The 22,687-nt window shown below is 35.2% G+C and overlaps 1 protein-coding gene across 1 annotated transcript in view; it reads left to right on the top strand.

The window, feature by feature from the left end:
* Positions 1 to 22,687, top strand: part of KCNH7 (potassium voltage-gated channel subfamily H member 7) — a 242,720-nt gene that overhangs the window by 190,635 nt on the left and 29,398 nt on the right. The window contains exons 7-10 of the mRNA XM_059820291.1: positions 1,700 to 2,125; positions 10,091 to 10,490; positions 11,228 to 11,427; positions 22,019 to 22,271. Of these exons, the coding sequence (XP_059676274.1) occupies positions 1,700 to 2,125; positions 10,091 to 10,490; positions 11,228 to 11,427; positions 22,019 to 22,271 (1,279 nt within the window). The remainder of the gene's footprint in view (positions 1 to 1,699; positions 2,126 to 10,090; positions 10,491 to 11,227; positions 11,428 to 22,018; positions 22,272 to 22,687) is intronic.

Genomic DNA, 22,687 nt, shown 5'->3' with positions numbered 1-22,687 from the left:
TAACTAGCACCATTAGTTAAGTGCAAGTCCTAGTTGCAATATAAAAAATAGATGAACAGCCTCTACCATCACCTCAGCATGCTGCTTAATGGCTGCTTAAAGGTACCACGTAATCTTTTGGATGGTTTAATCGTTTCTTTCTTCATAGTTCAAAGGGGAAGAGTGGTTATTAACCCTGGTGTTCTCACAACATTTTCAGAGTAGAATTTCACTGAATAAGAAGCACCACTTAGATTACTAAGGATAGGATCTAAGGTTTACACAACACTTGCTGTGGAAAGTTAAACAAAAAGGAGTGTGCTGACCCTTATAATCTTACAAGATTATGTTTGAGGAGCATGAAATTTCTCAATCTTGAATGAGCTGAAATCTCAAATCCCAAACTACTTACTGCTAAACAAAAAGCAAATAAAAGCAGACAATGTTACTGCCAAGGTATTTCTCCTTCCAGTCACCATTTCATTTCAGTATAATTATTCATTTTAATTACTTTTGAAAGGTCTGATTTTCTAAACAGCGTTATTTTTAATTAGCGGGGGAATAAGGAATAAGTAAAAGTAACTCATTGAAAAGGGGTATAAGATTTGTTGAATATGTCACTTGCCTGAATGGGTAGAAACTGAAAGTTGTCACCATCTGATGTTTGTTCATTGGTCTGTGTAAAATGAAGTGGTCATCTGAGTCCCATAGGGTTTGGAGAGCACTTGCAGCACAGAAGGCAATAATTAACATCATTGCTGACAGTCTCTATAACTACGTCAAGCATTGAATAGAAACGAAAACATAATTTACCTTCTTATCCTTAAAGGTTTTGTTCCTTCATGTCAGAGTTCAATCAGACTGGAGAAGCAGCCAAAGGAAATTTGTTTTATCTGGTGCCCACACTATGCTTTTTCTTTGCAACAAAGCAAACATTTCAGCTTCTAGAGCCAACAAATCAAGCAGTGCATACAAACATAATCCCATCCAAATAAAATTGAAATCCAACTTAGATAACACCAACAGATAAAAAATCCACACTTGTAAAGGAATAACAAGCTCTAGGCACTGACAAAAGTAGAAGTGAAGCAAAAGGCAATACTTCTATGATACCCTCCTTTGTCACAACTCTAGCTGTACTAGAACTATAACCTCAGTGAAATTTGTCCGTGCATGAAAGTTTTCCACACCACAAAACTCAAAGTGGTGATACGGAGATAGCTGTCAAGGACACTCACAGATCTTTCTCTAACTTCTTTACTTCTGGTTGCCTAAACATTTTCTAATGAGTGTAGATTCTTTTATAGTGAATTTAAGCCGACGATAGTATGCTTTGGGAGAAAAACACTACATCACTGCAAGAAAAGCCATTCACTGGCCAGAAACAGGCTGGCAAGGTTACCGTGTGGTGGATAAACGAATCTGATGAATGTGATGACATGTTTAATTATGCAGATTTTATGGACCAGATATGCTATTTAATGGTTGCTACAGGGAACAAGAATCAACCTCCTGTGTAAAATTGTCAATGAATTTATTGGACTTGGCAGAGATCATGAATTTCACGGAAGTTTAATTTGCCAAAACAGCAAGTAATTGAAGCTTAATCCTCAAAACTGCAGTACAGTACTTTTTAAGTTTCTCCTGTATTTGCTAAGTTTACTGAAAGTAAGAATAGATACACTGCCTGATTATTGACATGGTGTATTTCTTATTCTAGGTTCTATCCTTAGGGGCTGATGTTCTACCAGAATATAAACTCCAGACACCTCGCATCAACAAGTTTACTATATTGCACTATAGTCCTTTCAAAGCCGTCTGGGACTGGCTCATTTTGTTGCTGGTAATATACACTGCCATATTCACCCCTTACTCTGCTGCCTTCCTTCTGAATGATAGTGAGGAACGGAAGAGGAGAGAGTGTGGATATTCTTGCAGCCCACTGAATGTTGTAGACTTAATTGTGGATATTATGTTTATCATTGACATTCTAATAAACTTCAGAACAACATATGTAAACCAGAATGAAGAAGTGGTAAGTGATCCAGCAAAAATAGCAATTCACTACTTCAAAGGCTGGTTCCTAATTGACATGGTTGCTGCAATACCTTTTGACCTGCTGATTTTTGGCTCTGGCTCTGAAGAGGTAAGCTTAAATGAAAAAGAAATCTTAAATCCTAAGTTTTGACTTTACTACAATAATCTGTATATCCTATTTTTTCCCTGTCAGTTAATAGGTTGTTTAGTAGTTCCATCCCATCTTTTAAAGTTAAACTAAAATTAAATCTTCCTTAGTAGAATAATGTAGAATATTAGCTTTCATTGACAGGAGAACAAGTTGAACAATTCATTCAGTATTTTTCAGTTATACCATATTTGATACTATCTTTACAATTAATGAAATAAATGTATCACGTATGATAGATTTGTTCAAATGCTTTTATTTAAGAATTGCTTCTTTGATTTGCTGCTTGCTTTGTAAAAACTGCTCATAATGCATATAAGTGTTGTGTTGGCATTAAAGCATTAATATAAGTTTTCTCTATTCAAAATCTTTAGATCAGATGTTTACTCAGTGTAAAACAGACTAGTTGTAGTGTAAACCATACCAGTTCACAAAAAGATTTGGCTGGTGTCTATTTTATCAAGATATGGACTACCAAAAGAAAGAAAATTAGATTATATGGGGTTAACTTTGCCAGACATGACTAATGTCCTCACCCTATCAGTACAATAGGTTAAAAAAATGTTCAAACTATGCATCCAAAAATTGCCCAAAGGTGTATAAAACATAAGATATGCTCTGGATGCCTGACCCAGTTCTGCCTCCTGCCAAATAATTTTATTTAATTTAAGAAGGGCTAAGGTTATAACATTTTCTTTTTTATGAAAAGTGAACTGAAAAGTAGAGAATTGGGGGGTTTTGTGATGCATATAATACAGCAGTTTAAAAAAAAAAAAGCAGCAAACCAAGTAAAATATGAATCATTGACTTTTCAAAGAACACAAATCCATTTCTTAAAATTACTATTTTGCACATATTGACATAAGGGAAACAGACAGTTTTGTCAACCATATGTGCATCTCATTAATTGAGAAGAGAAGGGTGAAAACTGCAAATTAATCAGCAACTTTTAGCATGAAAATTTACTGAACTGACTGTATGCCTCTGTGTCATAATACAGAGAATGCAAATTAATTCCTTTCTATTAAAGTCATTTGTTGTGACAGAAAGTATTTTTCTGTCCACCCCATAAGCCCGATCTGAATTCTACGGATACCCTAGCTATCCTCACAAATCACATGTAAACTTAATTAAGTATGCCTTTAAGGGTCAGTATAAAACAACTGGCATATACCTACATGCACCTTCAGAGTCTTCTGAGCATATTCAGTCTTAAAAATTTCAGAAGTAGGATGAATATCAGTCATGCTTTACTTAAACTCATTTTCTTAAATTTTATATGATGAAAATGTTTTCCTGTCTCCTGTACTTCTGAAAAATCATTATAATAATGTGGTCTAATTCAGCAGTCATAGAAATCAATCATAATGTTCTTAATCAATAGTGATAATCCTACTAATTTGAACATAAGCATGTGCACTCAAGGTAAATGAGGAATCTGGAGAAATATGTAGGTAATAGCATGCAGTACAAATAAATTTTGTTAAAGGAACACAGAAAGAAGAGAGAGAGTAACATAAAGGACAGAGGGAACATGTTAATAGTTCGCTTACCAAAAGAGAACTTTTCTATTCTGAAGGTGACTAAAAAGCTCAGAGATTCAAGAAAAACTTTGAACACCTTTTGCATTCATTATCTGTGGTAGGTCTCAGTCTTTCGGCAGATTTTTTTCTGCAGTTTTGATAGCACAGACACATGAAAGACAAACATTTTGACAATGGCATTACTTCTAACTTGGACCACATCATTCCCCTTCAGGTGTGGTCTGCATACCTTTCTGATCACTGAGCACTCATCACTGCCAAAAATTATGTTCAGTGATTGGAAATGTGGAACATCAAGAATTACAACAGGGACCAATTCCAAAGTTCATTGAAGGAGTGCTCTTTGGATTTGACCCTGAACATCATTCTTCCACACCTCCCCTGTTACAGACATCCTTAAGAGTAAAGTGCCAGGTGCTAAGTGATGCTAAAGGGATAACTTTAACATAAGATAATGTTATAGATTACTAGCAAACAAGTGCATTCTGGCAGGTGAGTACACAAATACAAAAGTGTGGAACCTGGAACAGAATTGGACCGTGTAATGACTTTTTCAGTATTGCAGATATAAACAAATTAATTCTTTATTCCCTCGAAACCTAATAATTGAACAGTTTCACTATCTGGAAAAAAGTAGTTTGTTTACCTAAGCAGCAATGAAACTATACAGATTATGACCAGTTAGTTCATCATGCCATCGTGATTTGTCTCTCTCATTCATGGTATTGAATGTGTCAATCACTTTTTCTAAGCTGCTACTTGCTGCAGTTTTGCTTCTTACATTGCTAACTATATTTCCCCAATGATCCCTTTTTGATAGTTTAGCAAGAAGAAGCAAATGTAAAACTGTTAGAATGGAGCATTTTTCATTTAATAGAATTTTTTCAGTCATAAGGGTTATCTTTTTTATGAAATAGCTCTTTTTTGTTATCTAGAGATTCTTCAAATAAGATCCCCTATGAACAATTGTATTGAACAGTCTTTTTATTAAACAACATAAGCTCCAAAGAGAGCTCCATGTGTGTTCACCCAGCTTTAAAACACCTTGATATCAAACCGAGTCTAGAAAGGGCAGGAGATAATAAACCAAATACCGCATGCAGCACTATCTGAATGCTTCCGTTTGAGCCATACTTTGTCAACCATAGGAAAGCAACAGAGTAAGACAGTTAACTTTCCAATTTCTAAAATAGGGAACTAATATAATTTTAAATTATTTTTTTCTGTTTAAGCAGACTCAACACAAAACTATTATGGCTGGTAGTAAATCATTCTCTCTTTTTTTTGTGTATTTTAAATATTAAGTGACACCCCTGATACTTAGGAAGATAAAAATAATGAGTAGATGGACTTTTACTTTCTATCCTTTTGGTACTTTATTTTTAATCACTCTGCTCAACTGAGGAGGCTGGGTTAGATTTTAAACAAATAGTAGTTGCAGTGGCACAGCTCCTTAAAGCACACACATAGATGATGTGCATATACAAGTGAAATGCTGGTTAAGATTACTAGATATCTTTAGATATATGCATTTAAAATAATGTGCTTTGTAGTGTATTGATCAGCTTTTCACTTCAAAGACAGGTATGTTTTAGGGAAAAATCGGAGGGATATATAGATAACCAGGGTTTCTTCCCTTTCGTCTAGAACCTACTGCAGTAAAACATACAGACAAGTGATGGTTACAGCTTCAGCAAGAAAATTTTCATATTTATAGTTTTATTAAATTGAGGCCAGAGAGAAGGCCAAGCTGAAATATGCAGAAAACCATGAAGGTTTTTGCTTTTGCAAATTTAAAAAAAAAATAAATAAATACATCATGATGTATATATCCAGCACACTCACAAAATGTAATAGTGAATGTGTCTTCTATTTGTAGCAATAAAGCAAGAAAATAGATGGGTTTTGGCTAAAATGAAGACATATAAATCAAAGTACTCTTGTTCTTCTCTTAGTTTTGACATCTTCACTCCATTACACAGTGTATCTGTTCAACAATTTACTTGGAAAACCTGTTCCAATGAATTTCAAGTCTTTTACACTGAAGACTGCATAGCTGATTGTACAGGCAGTCTGCCTTTGCATTAGCAACTCTGTGGACTGAGTACAGGCCAGGATGATGCAGAATTAGGGTAGAGTCTCTGTAATTTATTTAGATGGCTAGCTAATATCAGAGAAACATTTAGCATCAACTTTTTCTTCCCTTGACTGTTTTTCAAGATGAAGCAAAGAGGAACCCCAGCACTGCTTGAGCAGGCAGTTATTTGCAGACTATTTTGGCAGTCCTTTATCAACAGCAGTTGAAGTACCAGTACCCTGCTATAAATAAGAAGTTTTTGTTAGTTGACTAACATTTTCAGTATCATGATGCATACAGCACAAAGATCTTCAACAATGACACAGTGCTCAGAAGAGGCTATTAAGGTAATGGAGCATAGACTGAAAGGCTAAATTCTGGCATATATTAGAGATTTTTCCAAGAGAGAGAGAAGAGTTAACTATGCTTGATGCTATAGTACTCATTTTAATAGATTTATTTACAGGCTGCAAAAAAGGTAGAAGGTTGATGATGGTTTTAACATAAAATGTAGGTTACAGGAAATTTTTGAGAAACTGAGGACCTTACAATACCAGGAAGCTGGAAATGACCCTAGCAGATGAAATACTGTGTAAGCAAGTGCACATTAATGCAGATTGGAAGAGACAGTTTGAGCTACTCACACACTTCAGTGGGTTATTTGGTTTAAAAAAGAGACAAATAAGAGATGGCATTATAGATTTATACACTAATGATAATGGATGTTACGAAGAAAGAAAAAAAAAAAAAATCTAGAGGAAACCTAAGGATTTGGCCATCAGTGAGAAAGTCATGAGTCGTAAATTGCGCTTTGCACAGGCAGAATACCATTTATGCAGATAATTAATTAAGTGATACAATAATAACTTCTGAATGATACCCTTTGCAATCAGATAGACTGATGCCCTCTTCTTTCAAATTGTGCTGTAATCAATTGCTGTCCATCAAAATAGCCCCCTGCTGTGGTCATTTCAGCATCAGCGCTTGAGAAATTGAGGGTATAAATTAATCTCACTGTTAAAAAAGAAGACTGATCAGAGTTAAGGATGCCCCCTTGTAATATATGAGGATTTTGTAAAATAAATTCATTGACCTATACTTAGAAAAAGTAGTATCCATGAACTCCTGTTTTTAGAATGTCTTTTTTTTTCCCTGGAGAGAAAAGAATTGACAAACTTCAACCTTTCTCAAGCTTATTATTAGCAGAACTGAATAATTATTCCAAAACAATTAAAGATGTTTTCTATGTGGTTACTTAGTTCATGGAGACAACCACGTAGGCATGAAAGAACCATTGTAGGCATGTTTTTTGGGTTTTTTTTGTTTTGGGTTTTTTTTTTTGGTGCTATTACTGAAGTCAAAACAGAAAAAACCCGATACACTTTTAATCCCTGCCTCCCTCCCACCTCTATAGCTAGAAAAAAAATCAAAAGGTGTTTTAAAAGGCCAAATACCACAATAACCACGCATGGCAAAAATATCAAAATTAGGTTGGCTATACTGGTTAATAAAATGTTAGATTGGCAGATTGGAATATATAAATAGTGCAGTGGAGAAATCTAAGCTGATATTTTTTACTTTTTTCTATAACTTTGTTTATTTGTAATGAAAAATTAAATTTGAGGAAATAGAATTTGTGTTTTGGCAGAATCAATTTTAAATGGGTATTACCTTAAGACCTTTATCATTTTAATAAATCTTACCAGTTAAAAAATACTTCTTCAATGTCTTGTGGGCATTTTAGATTCTGAAAGTACTTAAACATGTGCTATGGTCCTAATGAATTCCAGTTTAGGCAAACAGTTAAGTACCTTACATAAATGGAATGCTGTTTGCATGGAATATATTATAGTGGGGGAAAATGGTCCTGTACCCATCTTCTATCAATCCAGATTCATAGTTTCAGTAGCTATGAGATTCCTATGTGCTCCTGGCTCACAGTAAATGTTGCTACTGAAAAAAAAAAATCCTGATGTGGATATCCAGCAACTCTTAAACTTGTAGTCCAGCTGATAAAGCTAGGTATGATGAAAACAGAGCAGCAAGCAATTCAGAGAAAACAGTAGCATCCATCAGATTGCTATTTGCAGACATTCATTGTTGGCACTAGACGGGGCAAGGTGGGTAACTGACAGAGTAGGATCTCTGCCTCCTTGGGTGCTGTGCTGAGCAAAGTATTCCAGCACACCAACGAAACTGCATTGCATGAGGCATAGTTCTGACACCAAATATTTCTGTCCCTGGCCAAGGGACACACAGCAGGTGGACTGTTACTGTGTGAAGGCTACATCTACGCTGAGAAGTGGACAGTGTGTAAAGGCACGTCAAAACCTATGGATCATGCTTTCTACCTCTACTACCAGCTATATGTTAGTGTCAAAGCCTCTCTACTGTGTTAAAGAATATTCAAACTCAGGATGAGTTTCTTTATGGTTTAATGCATATCTAGTCTCATTCATGCTGATTTCACCCTGAAGAGATGGAGTTTACTTGTATTATACAACTCCAGCATACTCCAGAGCTCATACTGATGCAGTATCTAAGCATGGGATTGACACTGAGGATGCATAATATCAGCAAGTCTTAAGAATGGGGTGGAACACTGTTGACATATTTTGGATTCACAGTCTACCTTCTGATCTATTTAAGGGGCACTGCAAGAATATGTTGCTTCTTGCATGGTATAGAGATATAACTATATCTGTAATAGAATGGTTCCAACATCCCACTAAGAACAAATGTTAGCTTTTCTTAAGATTGCTCTTTTCCTTAAGGGGTCATAAATATTTAAGCCTGATCTACCTCACAAAAAATATACCTAATGGCAATATTCACATACTGACGCTCAGCGTAGGTATAGCTTTTTGAAGGATATGGTCTTTCAGACTGTTGAGGTCACAATCAGTGAAACAGCCTTCTTTATATGGCAATGAGAAATTCAACCTGAAATTATTCTCTGTGATGTTAAGTTGAACCAAGGAGTGTTACCCAGCGTTACCCTACGTTATCCTCTTGCTTATTTACTCAGAAAATACGAACAATGTATTGAGCTGTCTACTGACAAATGCAGCCATGAAAGCCTCTTTTTTTGTTCCAAGGGCTTTGGGATTTTACTCAGAAACATGGTAAATGCAAGGATTTAATAAAACATAAAAACTAGTCTAGTACCTGTCGAAAGAAAGCTTTAACGTGACACATATTACCATCAGGCTCGGAAAACGTTTCCAGTTAAGTATTATGTAATATACATGCATGTTAAAAAAAGGAAGAAAAAACTTATTAAAAACTTGTTCAGTCTTGACATTTACTGAATACTTTAATATATGTTCAGACTTTATGGATGGAAAAAGGTAGCTGAGTTCTTTTGAAATCAAGTAGTTACTATTTACAATGTTGTCAATCTCTTTTACAAGGAATTAACAAGTATGAAAAAGATTTACTGACTGAAAATCATAAATTTACATTAATAAACTTTAGATTCCTTTAAAAAGATCAGAGCCTCATACAGGCTGCAATGAATCATAGTGCAAGTCTGCACTAAAAAGCTCGGAATATATTCCCAGTTTATAATTGACCCATATTTTTTTTCATGATATAGTACTTTTATTAGTGGCTTTTACCACTACACCTACAAGCTTCAGGATGAAAGATGCAAAAAGAAGATTAACCTGGAGTCTGGCAACGTTAACTTTTCCATGATTTTGTGTTCACAGTGGTTCACCTTTTACCTGTATAGAGTGTTCTGACCATTACAAACAGGAAGAATATTTGCAGAATAAGATACCTACTCTTTGAGACATTTCTGCCCTATTCCTTCTCTCTTCTAGAACACATGTGCCAGAGCATTACAAGGAGCCTCTAAGTTAGGATCAAATGTAGTCACACAGCTTTGTTCAAACATCATAAATACTACAAGGCCAGTCATATAATTATGAGTAGTTCCAATAACTTACAGATTTAGCATGCCGAAACATCATGAATCTAATGGATCATTTAAGTCCGTTAGGGTGGATTGAAGAGGCTATTTGAATAATATTCAAAATGAAAGAGTATTCAGCAGATAATGACAACTTCAAGATATCTTAATTTAAAATGTGCATTTCTTATTGTTTTCGTCACTGTTTTATAATAAATTTGATAGTTTAAAGAAAATGAAATGAAGATTACTTTGAAATGGGTTAATCTACTGGTTTTGTTGATTCCTCAAAATAATGGAATTTGCACTGGTTTATTCATGCTGACTATTCATGAAAGTACATTTACTAACAGAGAAAATCAATTTATACTTATATCTTATTTTTACAGACAACAACATTAATAGGTCTTCTGAAGACAGCTAGACTGCTGCGTTTGGTGAGGGTAGCACGGAAATTGGACAGATATTCAGAATATGGTGCTGCAGTTCTGATGCTTCTTATGTGCATATTTGCACTAATTGCACACTGGCTCGCTTGCATTTGGTATGCCATTGGAAATGTAGAAAGACCTTACTTGGCTCACAAGATTGGCTGGTTGGATTCTTTAGGAGAACAATTAGGAAAGCATTACAATAAAAGTGATGCAAGCTCTGGACCATCCATCAAGGACAAATATGTTACAGCACTTTATTTTACCTTCAGCAGTCTGACAAGTGTAGGATTTGGAAATGTGTCTCCAAACACCAACTCAGAGAAAATCTTTTCCATCTGTGTCATGTTGATTGGCTGTAAGTAGTTTTACCTTATTAATTTTTTTGTTTTTTTCTTAGTGTTTGAGCAAATGGCTTAACAGTCTAAGCTAATAAGATTATAAGCATGCAGCCAGAAGGGCAAATTCCCAGGGAAAGCAGTATTACATGTGAAAACATGTTGTGACTCATGCAGTGTCAGGAAGTAGTCAAGCTTCTTGACTACTCAAAATCTGTTATCCAAACTGTCGGAAGTTTTGTGTTGTGTATCAGTGTCTGTAAGCAAATCCTGTATAGGGTAGGAAGCTGAGTTTTGTGTGGATTTAGGAAACTATAGCCCATCATTTTTCAATAATCGTAATTATATTTTATTTGTTGATTTAAACCCTGAACCTATAAATGTATGTGTACCTTCTTAACTCTGCCCTTTGTTCTTAACTTGTACTTAACCTTAGTTCCTAGTTTTCAGTTCTGCCAAAGTCCATAAAATTAGATGATGAACCTAATTTACAACACTAAATTCAGGACTACAAATCTCCAAAGTTACATATTACCAACTTGATTACAATTTAATATTTAAGCTTCATCAGCTAAATGAGTTGGTACTGATACAATCAAATCAATAAAAAGCTTCAGGTAAATCAATTCCATATCTCTGAAAATGTTACTAGTCTCATCTGAGCTGTTTTATATACAAAGTACATTATAAGAACTGTTGCATCATCTGCAAAACCCAATGATATGACTTAAGGAACTTTTGTTTCTGTTTAATCCAGCATTAATGTACGCTAGTATTTTCGGAAACGTATCTGCAATAATCCAAAGACTCTACTCGGGAACTGCACGGTATCATATGCAGATGCTGCGAGTAAAGGAGTTTATACGCTTTCATCAAATCCCCAACCCTCTGCGGCAGCGACTTGAGGAATACTTCCAGCATGCGTGGACGTACACCAATGGCATTGACATGAACATGGTATGTTGTTCAGTTTTTCAGGCACGGATGCTGAGGAATAGATGAATGCATGAGAATTTAGAAAGAGATTGTAAGTCTTCATTATCTATGAGCTGTAAAAGTACAAGCTTAAGAAGGTGGATATATAGCAATTATTGAAAACCAAGCCATTACAAGTTTGGCATCCAAACATTTAACTGCCTAGGTTATTACAAGCTGTATCAGAAATCTGAAATCTCACTGTGCATAGGAAATGTTGAGAACTGCAGTTGCCTATTATAAGCTTAAAACAAGCAAAACAAAATCATTGGTTTCTTATTTCAGACATACCTGTTCAGAATTTTTTTTGTTCTTTGGCCTGATTTTCCACTTCCCATATCAAACAAGAGTACCTTTGTTGGTATCTGCAGAGTTACTCTTTTATAAAACCTGTGGAAATCAATTCTTTTTCAAAATCCTATCATGTAATCTAGAATGGGTATATTGGGGGTGAGTGGAAGAGAGGAGCAGGCAGGTGGATTAGCTGCTTTTTTGAGAATGAAATATTCCAATCATATGATAGTCTGAACAGTAGTTCCCTTGCATTCACAACCACATAAAACTGCACTGAAAGTCAACTCTACTACTAACCATTTAGCAATCCACGGAATCTCATTTCTAGGAATGGGCAAGATACCACACTCATATTTTCTGTTCTTGATAAAAAACTGTAAACACTTCTTACAGAAAAATATATTATGTATGTGGCCAGCTAAAAAGGAAAAACAATCTGCTAATGAGCAAAAGTAAGCATCTATATTTCTGGCTTATTTCCTGTAGACAGCAACATTTTTTCTGAAAAGTTGACATAGATTTGAAGACACTGAGAGCATTGTGCATCTTAAGGATCTGTGAATCTGTGTCTCTAGAAGGATGCTTTCCAGAGCTATTCTGAGTTATAGATCAGAGTCTTTGCAGAGCTCTCCATAAAGTTGGCAAGAACAAGAAAAGCTATACATTTTTGTAACAGTTTAACTAGAAATCAGCTCCTGAAATTTCGGCATAAATTCAAACTGCTTCCATGTGGTACCTATACACACTTTTGGGAATGACTCTCAGAGTGGTACACTTTTATGTGATAAGCAGAAACAATTGTCTTGATTAAAAGCTTTCATAAAGCCGAATCACTGATAGCTTGACTTTATGGTTACCATTAAGTAAAGCAGATCTTAAAAGTAAGACAGCAAATTAAATATATTGGGCTTCACCTCCCACTTCCATGAGTATCCCCCCAGAGAGATATTATGCCCAACTCAGGACAAGGATTCTTGTAAAAACATCTGCCGGGGATTATTGCAGTGGAAGGCAGCCTCAGTAGCTTCATCCTGCATGGCACTGAGTGGCTTTAATTCCCTCTGATGGCAATGGGATTGTGGGGTACTCAGCACTTTGCAAGATCAGGCCCTTAACCTGCAGGTGGGTGCAGCCTAAGCCTAATGTAGTTCATTGAATTATTTCTGAAGATATTACAAAATCATGTACACCTTAACTAATTCATTACCACTAATGGAGGTACTGGATGTACTAAGAACACCTGTTTCACATGAAATAGTAACTAAAACTGGATGTTGTCAGGTTAAACTTTGCATAATGCAGGAATTGGTGTACTGGAATTAGTCTTGGATTTATCATTAATGTGAAAAACTAACTAAATGGATTAAACACCCCATATTCTGCAATATGATTATAAGGCAGTATGGAGGCTTTGTTTTAAATAAAAAGTGAAAAAAATAAAGTTTAGTATCTTGTTTTATTATATTTTATTTCTTATTCTGTTCACAATTCTATCCCTCAAGTTTTATGGCAGTCACTTGATTTTCTTAAAAAGTGAGTTTGAATATATTACACTCAGTGCAAGGATAATATAAGAATTGTGTGATTTATGTTGTACTTATGAAAGATTTATCTCTTTCCTGTCTGCTTCATACCTAAATACATGGAATAACACCACCCACTGGTAAGAGCAGGAGGTATTTATATCAAATTTAATTCCAGTATAAAGTGTGGAGAATATCCATGTTATCTGTCGGGTTTAGAGTTTGTTCAATGCTTTCTAATTTTAATTGTGACTTTTTGCATGATGAAGGGGTAGATAGCAAAGGGAAACGATCCAAGTAGCATTAGATGTGGGGCAAAATGGTTACTAAAAATTAGACATTAAGAAATACTAACCACATTTGTTAATCTCTGTTTTACCCCACAACTCAAATCATGCTTCTCTGCCCAAAAAAGGTCATGTGCATATTGGTTTGCATTAGAGAGTTGCTGTGTAGGAATGTCACTCTGACACAGTTGTCATGCTGATCGTTCTGCATTTTCGTTTGCGTGAATGCTCTTAGTTCAAACCACATACGCATGTTAGCACAAGCACCAATGAAGTTTTGCTGGCTATAAGCCATCTGCATATGAGATGGACTTGCATGTGGTATTAACTTAATTTTGCATGAAATATTTGCATTTACACACCAAAGGGCTGATACTGTCCTCAGACAAATGTGTTTGACTCCTGTCAATATTTACTGGGAGTTTTTTGCAAATATCTGAAGGCAGAATTTGATCCAAGGTCTTTCTTCTTCACTTCATGACTGAAAACTGAATAAAATTCAAAAACTCAGTCCTCTTTCTCCTTTGAAATATGAAATGCATGAGTAACTTACATTTTATATGTATGTACATGCAATGTATACACACACATACTCATATATATAAAAATAATATTAGAGAATATGTTTCAAAAGATGCTTTTAATTATCATCAGTAATATACTTATGAATTCAGGAAAAGGGAAAAAAAACCCACCAAGTTTTAACCTCTGGAATAATACTGCACTAAGACTAAATAAAATTGATTTCCTAAACAAAAACCTACACTTTTTTTGTGAAAAACAGAAGATAATTCTTTATGCTCATTTGAAATGGCTAAACTTAAAATTAACTTTAAAGATCTGCTGGTGAAATATGCTGAGAACATTTTTTATTTGTTCATTTGTTCCCCTCTGCTTCATTTCTACATCTCTTTGATTATGTTTCATTGCATAATGTATTTTGATAAAAACAGTTCCATATAATTATGCATGGACTGGATAAACAGGATTTGGGATTTATTTTAATCTGGATAAAAAACTTGAGTCTATAGAATAAGCATAATTTAAATCATATCCCTGTGGTATACACTGGCAAAGTTAAACTACAAAAAAATTATTTACAGTGTATATTGTTTCAAGAAAGACATCACCAGTCTCAGAGATTCAAAGATATTATTTTTATTTTTTAAACTATCCTGTTCTGTTTTTCCTAAACTCCCTTTGCCTTCCTTTCCCTCCTTCATTCCAATGTTATCAGTCCAGAACTGATAATAGCATGCCTGTGATGCTTACCCTAAAAAGATGACGTATTTAGTGTTTGAGATCCTTTTTTAAGTTATGCATGTATTTTTTACAGTCCTCCCCCCCTTCTTTCCATGGATCTTCTGTGCATCTGAATAGCTTTATTGGTTTATTTTACGTTTAAAAAGAGTTCATAGAAGTAAATAAGTGGGACAAGCTTTGGAAAGTGTTTAGGCAAATGTACATGTTAATTAAAATTTTAGCTGTGGGACAGATTCCCTTTTATTTTGGATTTTACCCAGTACCACGAAAGGAGAGAACAAGTCAGATTTTTTATGTATAAACTAATGGAACCTTCTCCTGCAAGCATCCAAGCAAATGGTTGATTTTAGACCTGTGATAAGTTGTCTTGGTCACAGTGACCATGCAAGTACAGCAGAGCACACACCTGTCTTGAAGGTTCAGAACGAGCAACGCTACTATATCAAATAAAGGCCAGGTTCATCATTGCTTTGGTATGGCTTCTTTTGTGACAGACTTGCCACTGGTCACTGGACGACACCACTACATTTGTTATTCTTGCTTTTCCTCCCGCTGTGATCCTGCCTTATGATCAAAATCATTCTACTAATAGAACTATTGCCAGTAATAGTCTTTGAACCAGAAAATTAGAAAAGTAAATGAAAATTTAAAAAATAACAAGAGAAGTTCCTTATACCATCAGAAGTGTTTGGAACAAAATCTAGTAGTAATTGTAGTAATTGGTTAAGCAGAGGGAATTTGTAATCATGGTGGAATGTGGTACTGCTATTTGTCTGTATGTCATAATGGAAATCCTAAAGACATATAAGCCTATCAGAAAGTACCTCAGATATGATTAGCTGTAAAGCTGTTTTTTCATTTTCTATAACAAGACCACTTAAAAAACATGAATGCATACATTTAATTGAGTTACAGAAAAGAAGACCTCATAGAAAAAAAAAGACCTTCAAGAATGTCAATCTATTTGCAAAGAGGTCCTTTATCAATTTCTCACTACATTGTATTTTGTGGTCTAATGTCTCAAAAGCAAGAGAAATTCACAATTTTCCAATCATCAGTATATTTTTGGAAAGACATGGATTTGGTCAGCTTCCGACTTCGATAGACATTAAACTTTTCTGTGATGAGGAAGTCAACAGTCTAAGAAACTGAAAAAATTTTCTGTCCTCAGAGATCTCTATCTCAGAGATCACCTTTCATATGTACTCAGAAACTGTAATAAGATTATAGATGAAGAATGATACACTGCAGCTCCAGCAATTTCAACATAAAAATGTCACACAAATCTGTGTCATGGCAATGACTGAAGGCTAAAGATCCTAATTCTTGATAAGGTTGCCAGACTTCAAATCTCATTGAAAGGTGAATTAACTCATTATCAAACACTGTTTCTCTTCTCTCTCAACTGTTCTAAGGAACTCCCTCATATCCTGCCAAAAACAAACAAATAAACAAACAAAATCTGACTCTGCAAAATTTTCCTGTATAAAGAAGAGGAATCGTCAGAAATAATCCTTATTCTATGTGGAGCCCAAGAGCTGCTGGAGCAGAATTATTGCCACCTGTGACCTTGTTCATTCTTTTATAAATGGTGAAAGCCCTTGGAAAAGTTTTGGCTTATAGAAATAGTTTATTTCCGTAATTAACTATCACAGAAATAGTAAATTCTAAATTCTTTCTAGAAATAAAACTAGGTTGAATTACAGAAAAGTTTAGCCTGGATTAAGATGTTATTAAAATCTGAGAGTTAAATGTTTGTGACAGAACGAAATACCACACTACTCTTTCCATCAGAGGGAACAGCTACTGGGGGACAGAGATACTAATTCAAAATCTGCACAGTGCAATTTGTGCAGCTAAAGAGTATCAGATTAGTGCTAAAATTAGGTGGCAGAAAGATGAAAATTAAGGACATAGGTTGTTTCACAAAACATATGACTTACTATGAATTAATTTCACTCATTCTTACAGAACAAAGACAGACAAAATGTTAATTTTTAATATAAATCCCCACTAGAGTGAACTCTCCAAGGCATGGGTTTTGCTGCCTGTAATTAGTTCAAAATTTATTATTCAAATTGTTCAAGAACTTTATTCAGCATTTAGTGATGCCAATGTCAACATATCCTGAGGTCTGTATTATGCAGATGAGATCCAAATAGAGATTAAGTATGTGTAGTCTATGACACAAAGTATATTTATTCCAGCCTCTTTGTAACTTCAGCTGCTCAAATTTTTTGCTGGGTTAGTTTTTGTGTGGATCAGTTCCTCAAAGCATTTCACAGGGAGAGATCAAGACAGAGCAGGAATTAAGAGATAATGTGGGGAAGGACCAGAATTCCTCTCTCAGTTTATGCCAGCCTAAATCATCAGATGAACTAGAGTCTACCTTTCTTTCCCTTTATGTGCTAGATACTTGCCACTCATAAATAAGTCTGACTGATTCTAGGACAAGAAAGCCTTAGCTGAAATGAGTTTCAACACACCCCAAACTGTCCCACAACACACAAGAGCTCTCCTGTGCTCTCTCCAACTGCTACCTGGCATTTAATGTTTGATCCCACCTATATTTCAACAGAGAAAATATATGACAGAAGATTATATGCAGGACTAAAGGAATATCTTTGACTGCCAGATGGCAGGGACTGGAGCATCTCTCATACTAGGAAAGGCTGAGAGAGCTGGGACTGTTCAGCCTGGAAAGTGAAGGCTCATGGGGGATCTCATCAATGTGAACAAAACCTGAAGGGAGAGTGTAAGGAAGATGGAACCAGGCTCTTTTCAGTGGTGCCCAGTGACAGCGCCAGAGGCAATCGGCACAAACTGAAACAGGAGGTTCCATCCAAACATAAGGAAGCACTTTTTTACTGTGAGGATGACAGAGCACTGGCACAAGTTGCCCAAAGAGGTTGTGGATTCTCCATCCTTGGAGAGCTTGGTGAAGCACTGGAACAGGCTGCCCAGGGAGGTGGTGGAGTCACCATCACTGGAGGTGAACATCTGGACATGGCATTGCAGGACATGGTTTAGTGGGCATGGTGATGTTGGGTTGATGGTTGGACTTGATGATCTTACAGGTCTTTTCCAACCTTAGTGATTCTGTGATTCTGTGATATTCAAAAGCCATCTGGACATTGTCCTGGACTTCCAGCTCTAGGTAGCCCTGCTTGAGCAGGGAGGTTGGACAAAATGACCTCTAGAGATCCCTTCCAATCTCAACCATTCTGTGACTCTGTTGCTATAGAATGTGATGATATTTCCATGTTTAATGACAATTATTGTAGCTAATAACCTGATTTGCTTCAGCTTGGATGCTTTCTAAATATTTTCTGTGGGACAGATGTCAATAACTAATCCAGAATTGAGGAGAGAAAAATCTAAAAAATGTCATGAATCTTACAAATTATCCAAACAAAACAAAGTTATCATTGCCCCAAACATTAGCTATTCGTTTCAGGTTAGGGCACATAGATGTCTCCAATACTGTTGTCACAAAGGTTTCTGGTATGTGTATGAATGATACCTTGTTGTCATCTTGAAAAAGAGAAGTTAATGAAGCTGGACTCCCTCTCCACTTATAAAAGACCACATTCTTCAAGGCAATATGAATCATGTCCCTACTATCCTCACTTATTTCTTCATCAGCTTCAATCACTTATTCCACATAAAGTGTTTTACTTCTTGCTGAATGATGCTTTCCTCCTCTCTAAGCATGCCAAGTAGATAAATCAATGTTATTTCATGTGGAATAAGTTTTATTCCAGACAGGAAGAGACGTCTGAACTTGGACTTGATAACTATCAAGGAGAGACAACTGGAGCCTATGGTCAGAGCATCATAACTGGTTTTCCTTTTGATTTTTAGGGTCTGGGTTTTTTTGAGGTGGGGGAGGATTGATGCTGATTTTATATCTTGTTACATTTCATTTTCAGAAGACCTGTGTCTCTTGAATTATGCATGAGTTCTGATTCTAACTATGATTCTAACCATGAGAATCCAAGATTTTTCTCACCAGGGCCCGGCGGAATCACTATTGAGGAAATATTGAGTGTAACAATAGAAATATGTCAGGAAAGAATGGATCAATTCAAACCCAAACCCATATTCAAATGATTTATTAATTTTGGATTTGTCATTGAGAATAATGGTATTTAAAGAGCAATTCTAGCTTTATCATTTTCAAAATTTTATTTTGAAAATTATTTTCTTTTTGCATCACTTAGTCCTGCATTCATATAATTTCAAGATTATGCTGGCATTTAGCTGTTTAGGAAAGTGTATTTTGAATTTTTGTTGTCACATTGGAGTGTTTAAAAACTCCAAAAGTTCACAACAAATGAAGTGAAATGCAGTATTTAGAGTTATATTATTCTTAAACTAATCTCACAACTTTGAAGACTGCATGGATGGTTTTCTAATATTTAGAGTTGTCACTATGTGTACATATAATGTATTGATGTTGGTTGCCACATTATAAGAACATGATTTTCAATTCAGTTATTCCTGGTCTACACAGACAATCAAAGATAACTGTGAGAATCAGATACTTCCTTATTAATACAAGCTGAAAATTGATGAATAAGAAATATTTTCTCAAAGTAATGAAAATCTGAATATTAGAAATGTACATGGAGGCTTGAGTTGGCAAGATGTTTTCTGTACTGCACGACATAAAACTTAGTTTGGAAACATCAAATTCTGTATAGTATCAGCTACTGGACTTGAATTAAATACCTCACTATATACAATGTGTGCAATATTGTAAGATCCTTAATTTACCTTCAAATCAGCTTCTTTCTTGCATTTCTAAACTTGTGTTAGTGGAGTAACCTCCAAAACTCCATTGGAAATCAATGTTATTGGGGCACCTGTCTTCATTCTAGGTGTCTGACAGTTGTGGTATTAAAGAGTAACCATTACTAAAGAGTAACAAAAGAGTAACAATTTTACAATTGTGGTATTAAATATTCTTCCTCTCTGATGTATAACTATTTTAGAGTGTAAGCTCCATGGGGCAGGGACTTTTTAATCACAGATACTTGAACAGAGGCTAGTATCTTTCAGATGTTATTGGCATATAAATAGCTATTAACTAATATGCAATTATTTTAGAACAGTTTCATATTAAGTATAAATTAATTACCAAAATAATTGTTTCTTTAAAGAAATCCCCAAAGTATCTTCAGAAATATAAACCAACACACATGGTCTGCATGGTTTTTGCTTAATGGTAAAGTACAATCCCGTGATAAATGAGATAAACAGAAGCTGATGTGAAAAATGTATACAATTTATCCTAAGGCTGTGCTCTTGACTTTCTAACAATTCAAATACCTTTTCCTGTAAGTACCTCTGAATTGAAAATATATTTCCTATTTTGCATCCTATAAAAAATTGAGCTCTTCTAAATTGTATTCAGATAGGTGTATAGCAAAAGAATTAATTCAAAATACGTCTTTTTTTACTCACATGACTAGAAAACCATTTCAAAATAAACATCTGCAATTCTTCTCCACCTGTATCATTAATCAGATGTATTTGGTTATCAGTTTCTCAGTATCATTCACTAAATAAGTTGCTACACCCACAATATTTTTATTTCAATATAGTTACATTAAAATAAAAAGAGTAGTTGCATACTAAGCTATTTCTAGTGTTGTGATAGATACTGAAGACAGAGTGGCACCACAGAGGCTTTTCATTTATCATGTTTTCTTTTGCTTATTGTGGTTGAATGCTGGCTTTTTCTGAGGATGTATAAATTTCATGTGGTAATGCCCTATAGCTCACAAAATATTTGTACATATGTGTGTTAAAACATTCTGTTTGTTATTTCACAGCATTGATTTCCATTAGCAATCACAGAAACATTTCAACTCGGTTAAAGGTACTAATATTTCATTTGTAAACCATAGCTTGGCTTGTGTGGACAGAAGCCTCATATCAGAAACGTGTTCATCTTCTTCGTTAGCAAGGGATATGAGCTGTGAATATATTCATGCAGTAAGAGTGAGTGCACAGACCTTTATTGTGCTGAAGTAAGAATTAATATAGCACCAAGTGAATGCATTTTGTACTTTTTTTTTTCTGTGCAGGACTATTTACGTGTTTGTAGAAAAACAGTGCAGAGGATAAGAAGGAATTAATTAATAGACTGCTCTAATAACAAAAGGACACATCCTGTTCACATATTCATAAGACTGGTAGCATCAGTTCATGTTTTGTCCTTAGAAATATGCAACAGATGTAGCCAGTCCCAGGGAAAGCATATGACCCATTAACATCATTGACAGCCGATAACAGGATTCAACAGAAAGAAAGGGTGGTGTATAATAACACAGTGGGCAGATTCACAAGGTGGGCAGTACTCCCATAGAAGTCAGTAGCAAAAATGTTTATTGATTCTAAAAGAAGCAGAGGTAGGATGATCCTAGACAATTTAGAAAAGCTCACACATAATGACCACATTGTAAGTATCTCATTTTTTTTCTTCTAAACAAAATTAACATGTTACCATGGTACCCAAGAGGAATCCTGTGGTTCTACTTCAGGCAAACTCCCATTGTTCTCAGTAAGAGATGAGCAGGGACCAAAGTAACTAGCCCCGTGGTTTGCTGAACTAATCATCTGCCTATGTAAATCTGCGTAACATCATTGTTTCAGTGGCACGTGTTGCTTTTTCTGATAAAAGTCTAAGTCCTATACTTGCAAGCAGAATATATTTATCATGAAAAACCCATTAAAATGCTCTCTGAAAAATATATTATCTTGTCCACAGAGTTCTCATTTTACAAATGTCATGGTTATTTCAGCAAAAACCTCTCTTATATTGAAAGTAGTACTTTTATAACTGATAAAAAGAAATACACATATTAGTCCAAATAGGTGAAATTCAGTCAAGACTCTGCCTTTAGCTGTCTTATTTGTTATTTTACTGCAGTATATTCATTTCTTGCAATGAAAGAAATCTTAATAACAGGTTTTTTTAACCACTACATACATTAGTATGTACATTAGTATTCACATCGTATAAGCTTTGCAATATAGATTACACTATGCACTTGCTGAATTGTAATACACTGACAGCTCTTAGGGCCACCTCTATTTGTATGTCACTTCTTTCTTCCTGTCCAGGAAGAAAACATAAAAATTATATAACGCAACTTTCATAGCATTAACATGAAATTCTTATGCTTGTCTTTCCAGGTTCTGAAGGGGTTTCCAGAATGCTTACAAGCTGACATTTGTCTGCACCTTAACCAAAATTTGCTTCAGAATTGCAAAGCTTTCCGGGGGGCCAGTAAAGGCTGTCTTCGAGCTTTGGCTATGAAATTTAAGACAACACATGCACCTCCTGGAGACACTTTAGTGCACTGTGGAGATGTTCTCACTGCTCTTTACTTTGTGTCAAGAGGCTCCATTGAAATCCTTAAGAGTGACATCGTTGTAGCCATTCTTGGTAAGTAGATTACTATAAGGCATGTTAAAAGAGTCAGGGGATTGAAAAGAAATATCCATTGTTATTCCTGAGGAAGGAAATTTGTAAAAATTTTACTCGCTGTTATTTAAAATCAAGCAGAGAAATAATTTGTTTAAGGAGCAAAGTCTACATTACTGCAATAATTCATGTGCACCAAAGAGCCCATGTCCTTGGATATCTAAAATATAAGAGCAGTAGTGAGTCAGATTTCTCCCTAGGTAAGTGGTAAGCTGCAAGTTGAGGCAAGCAGATATCAAATTACTCCAGTTGTGATTATGCTGCAAGAACCAAAGTCTACCCTTTCCTTGAACAGCATATGAGGGTACTCAGACACATAGACCCCCTATATGTTAACGAGAAAAACATATATCTACTTTAGGCATTCAAGATGTCTT

The sequence above is a fragment of the Gavia stellata genome, chromosome 8 (genome assembly GCF_030936135.1).
Source record: "Gavia stellata isolate bGavSte3 chromosome 8, bGavSte3.hap2, whole genome shotgun sequence".
Classification (NCBI taxonomy): Eukaryota; Metazoa; Chordata; class Aves; order Gaviiformes; family Gaviidae; genus Gavia; species Gavia stellata.
Note: the sequence above shows the minus strand (reverse complement) of the source record. Positions and strands in the feature narration are given on the sequence as shown.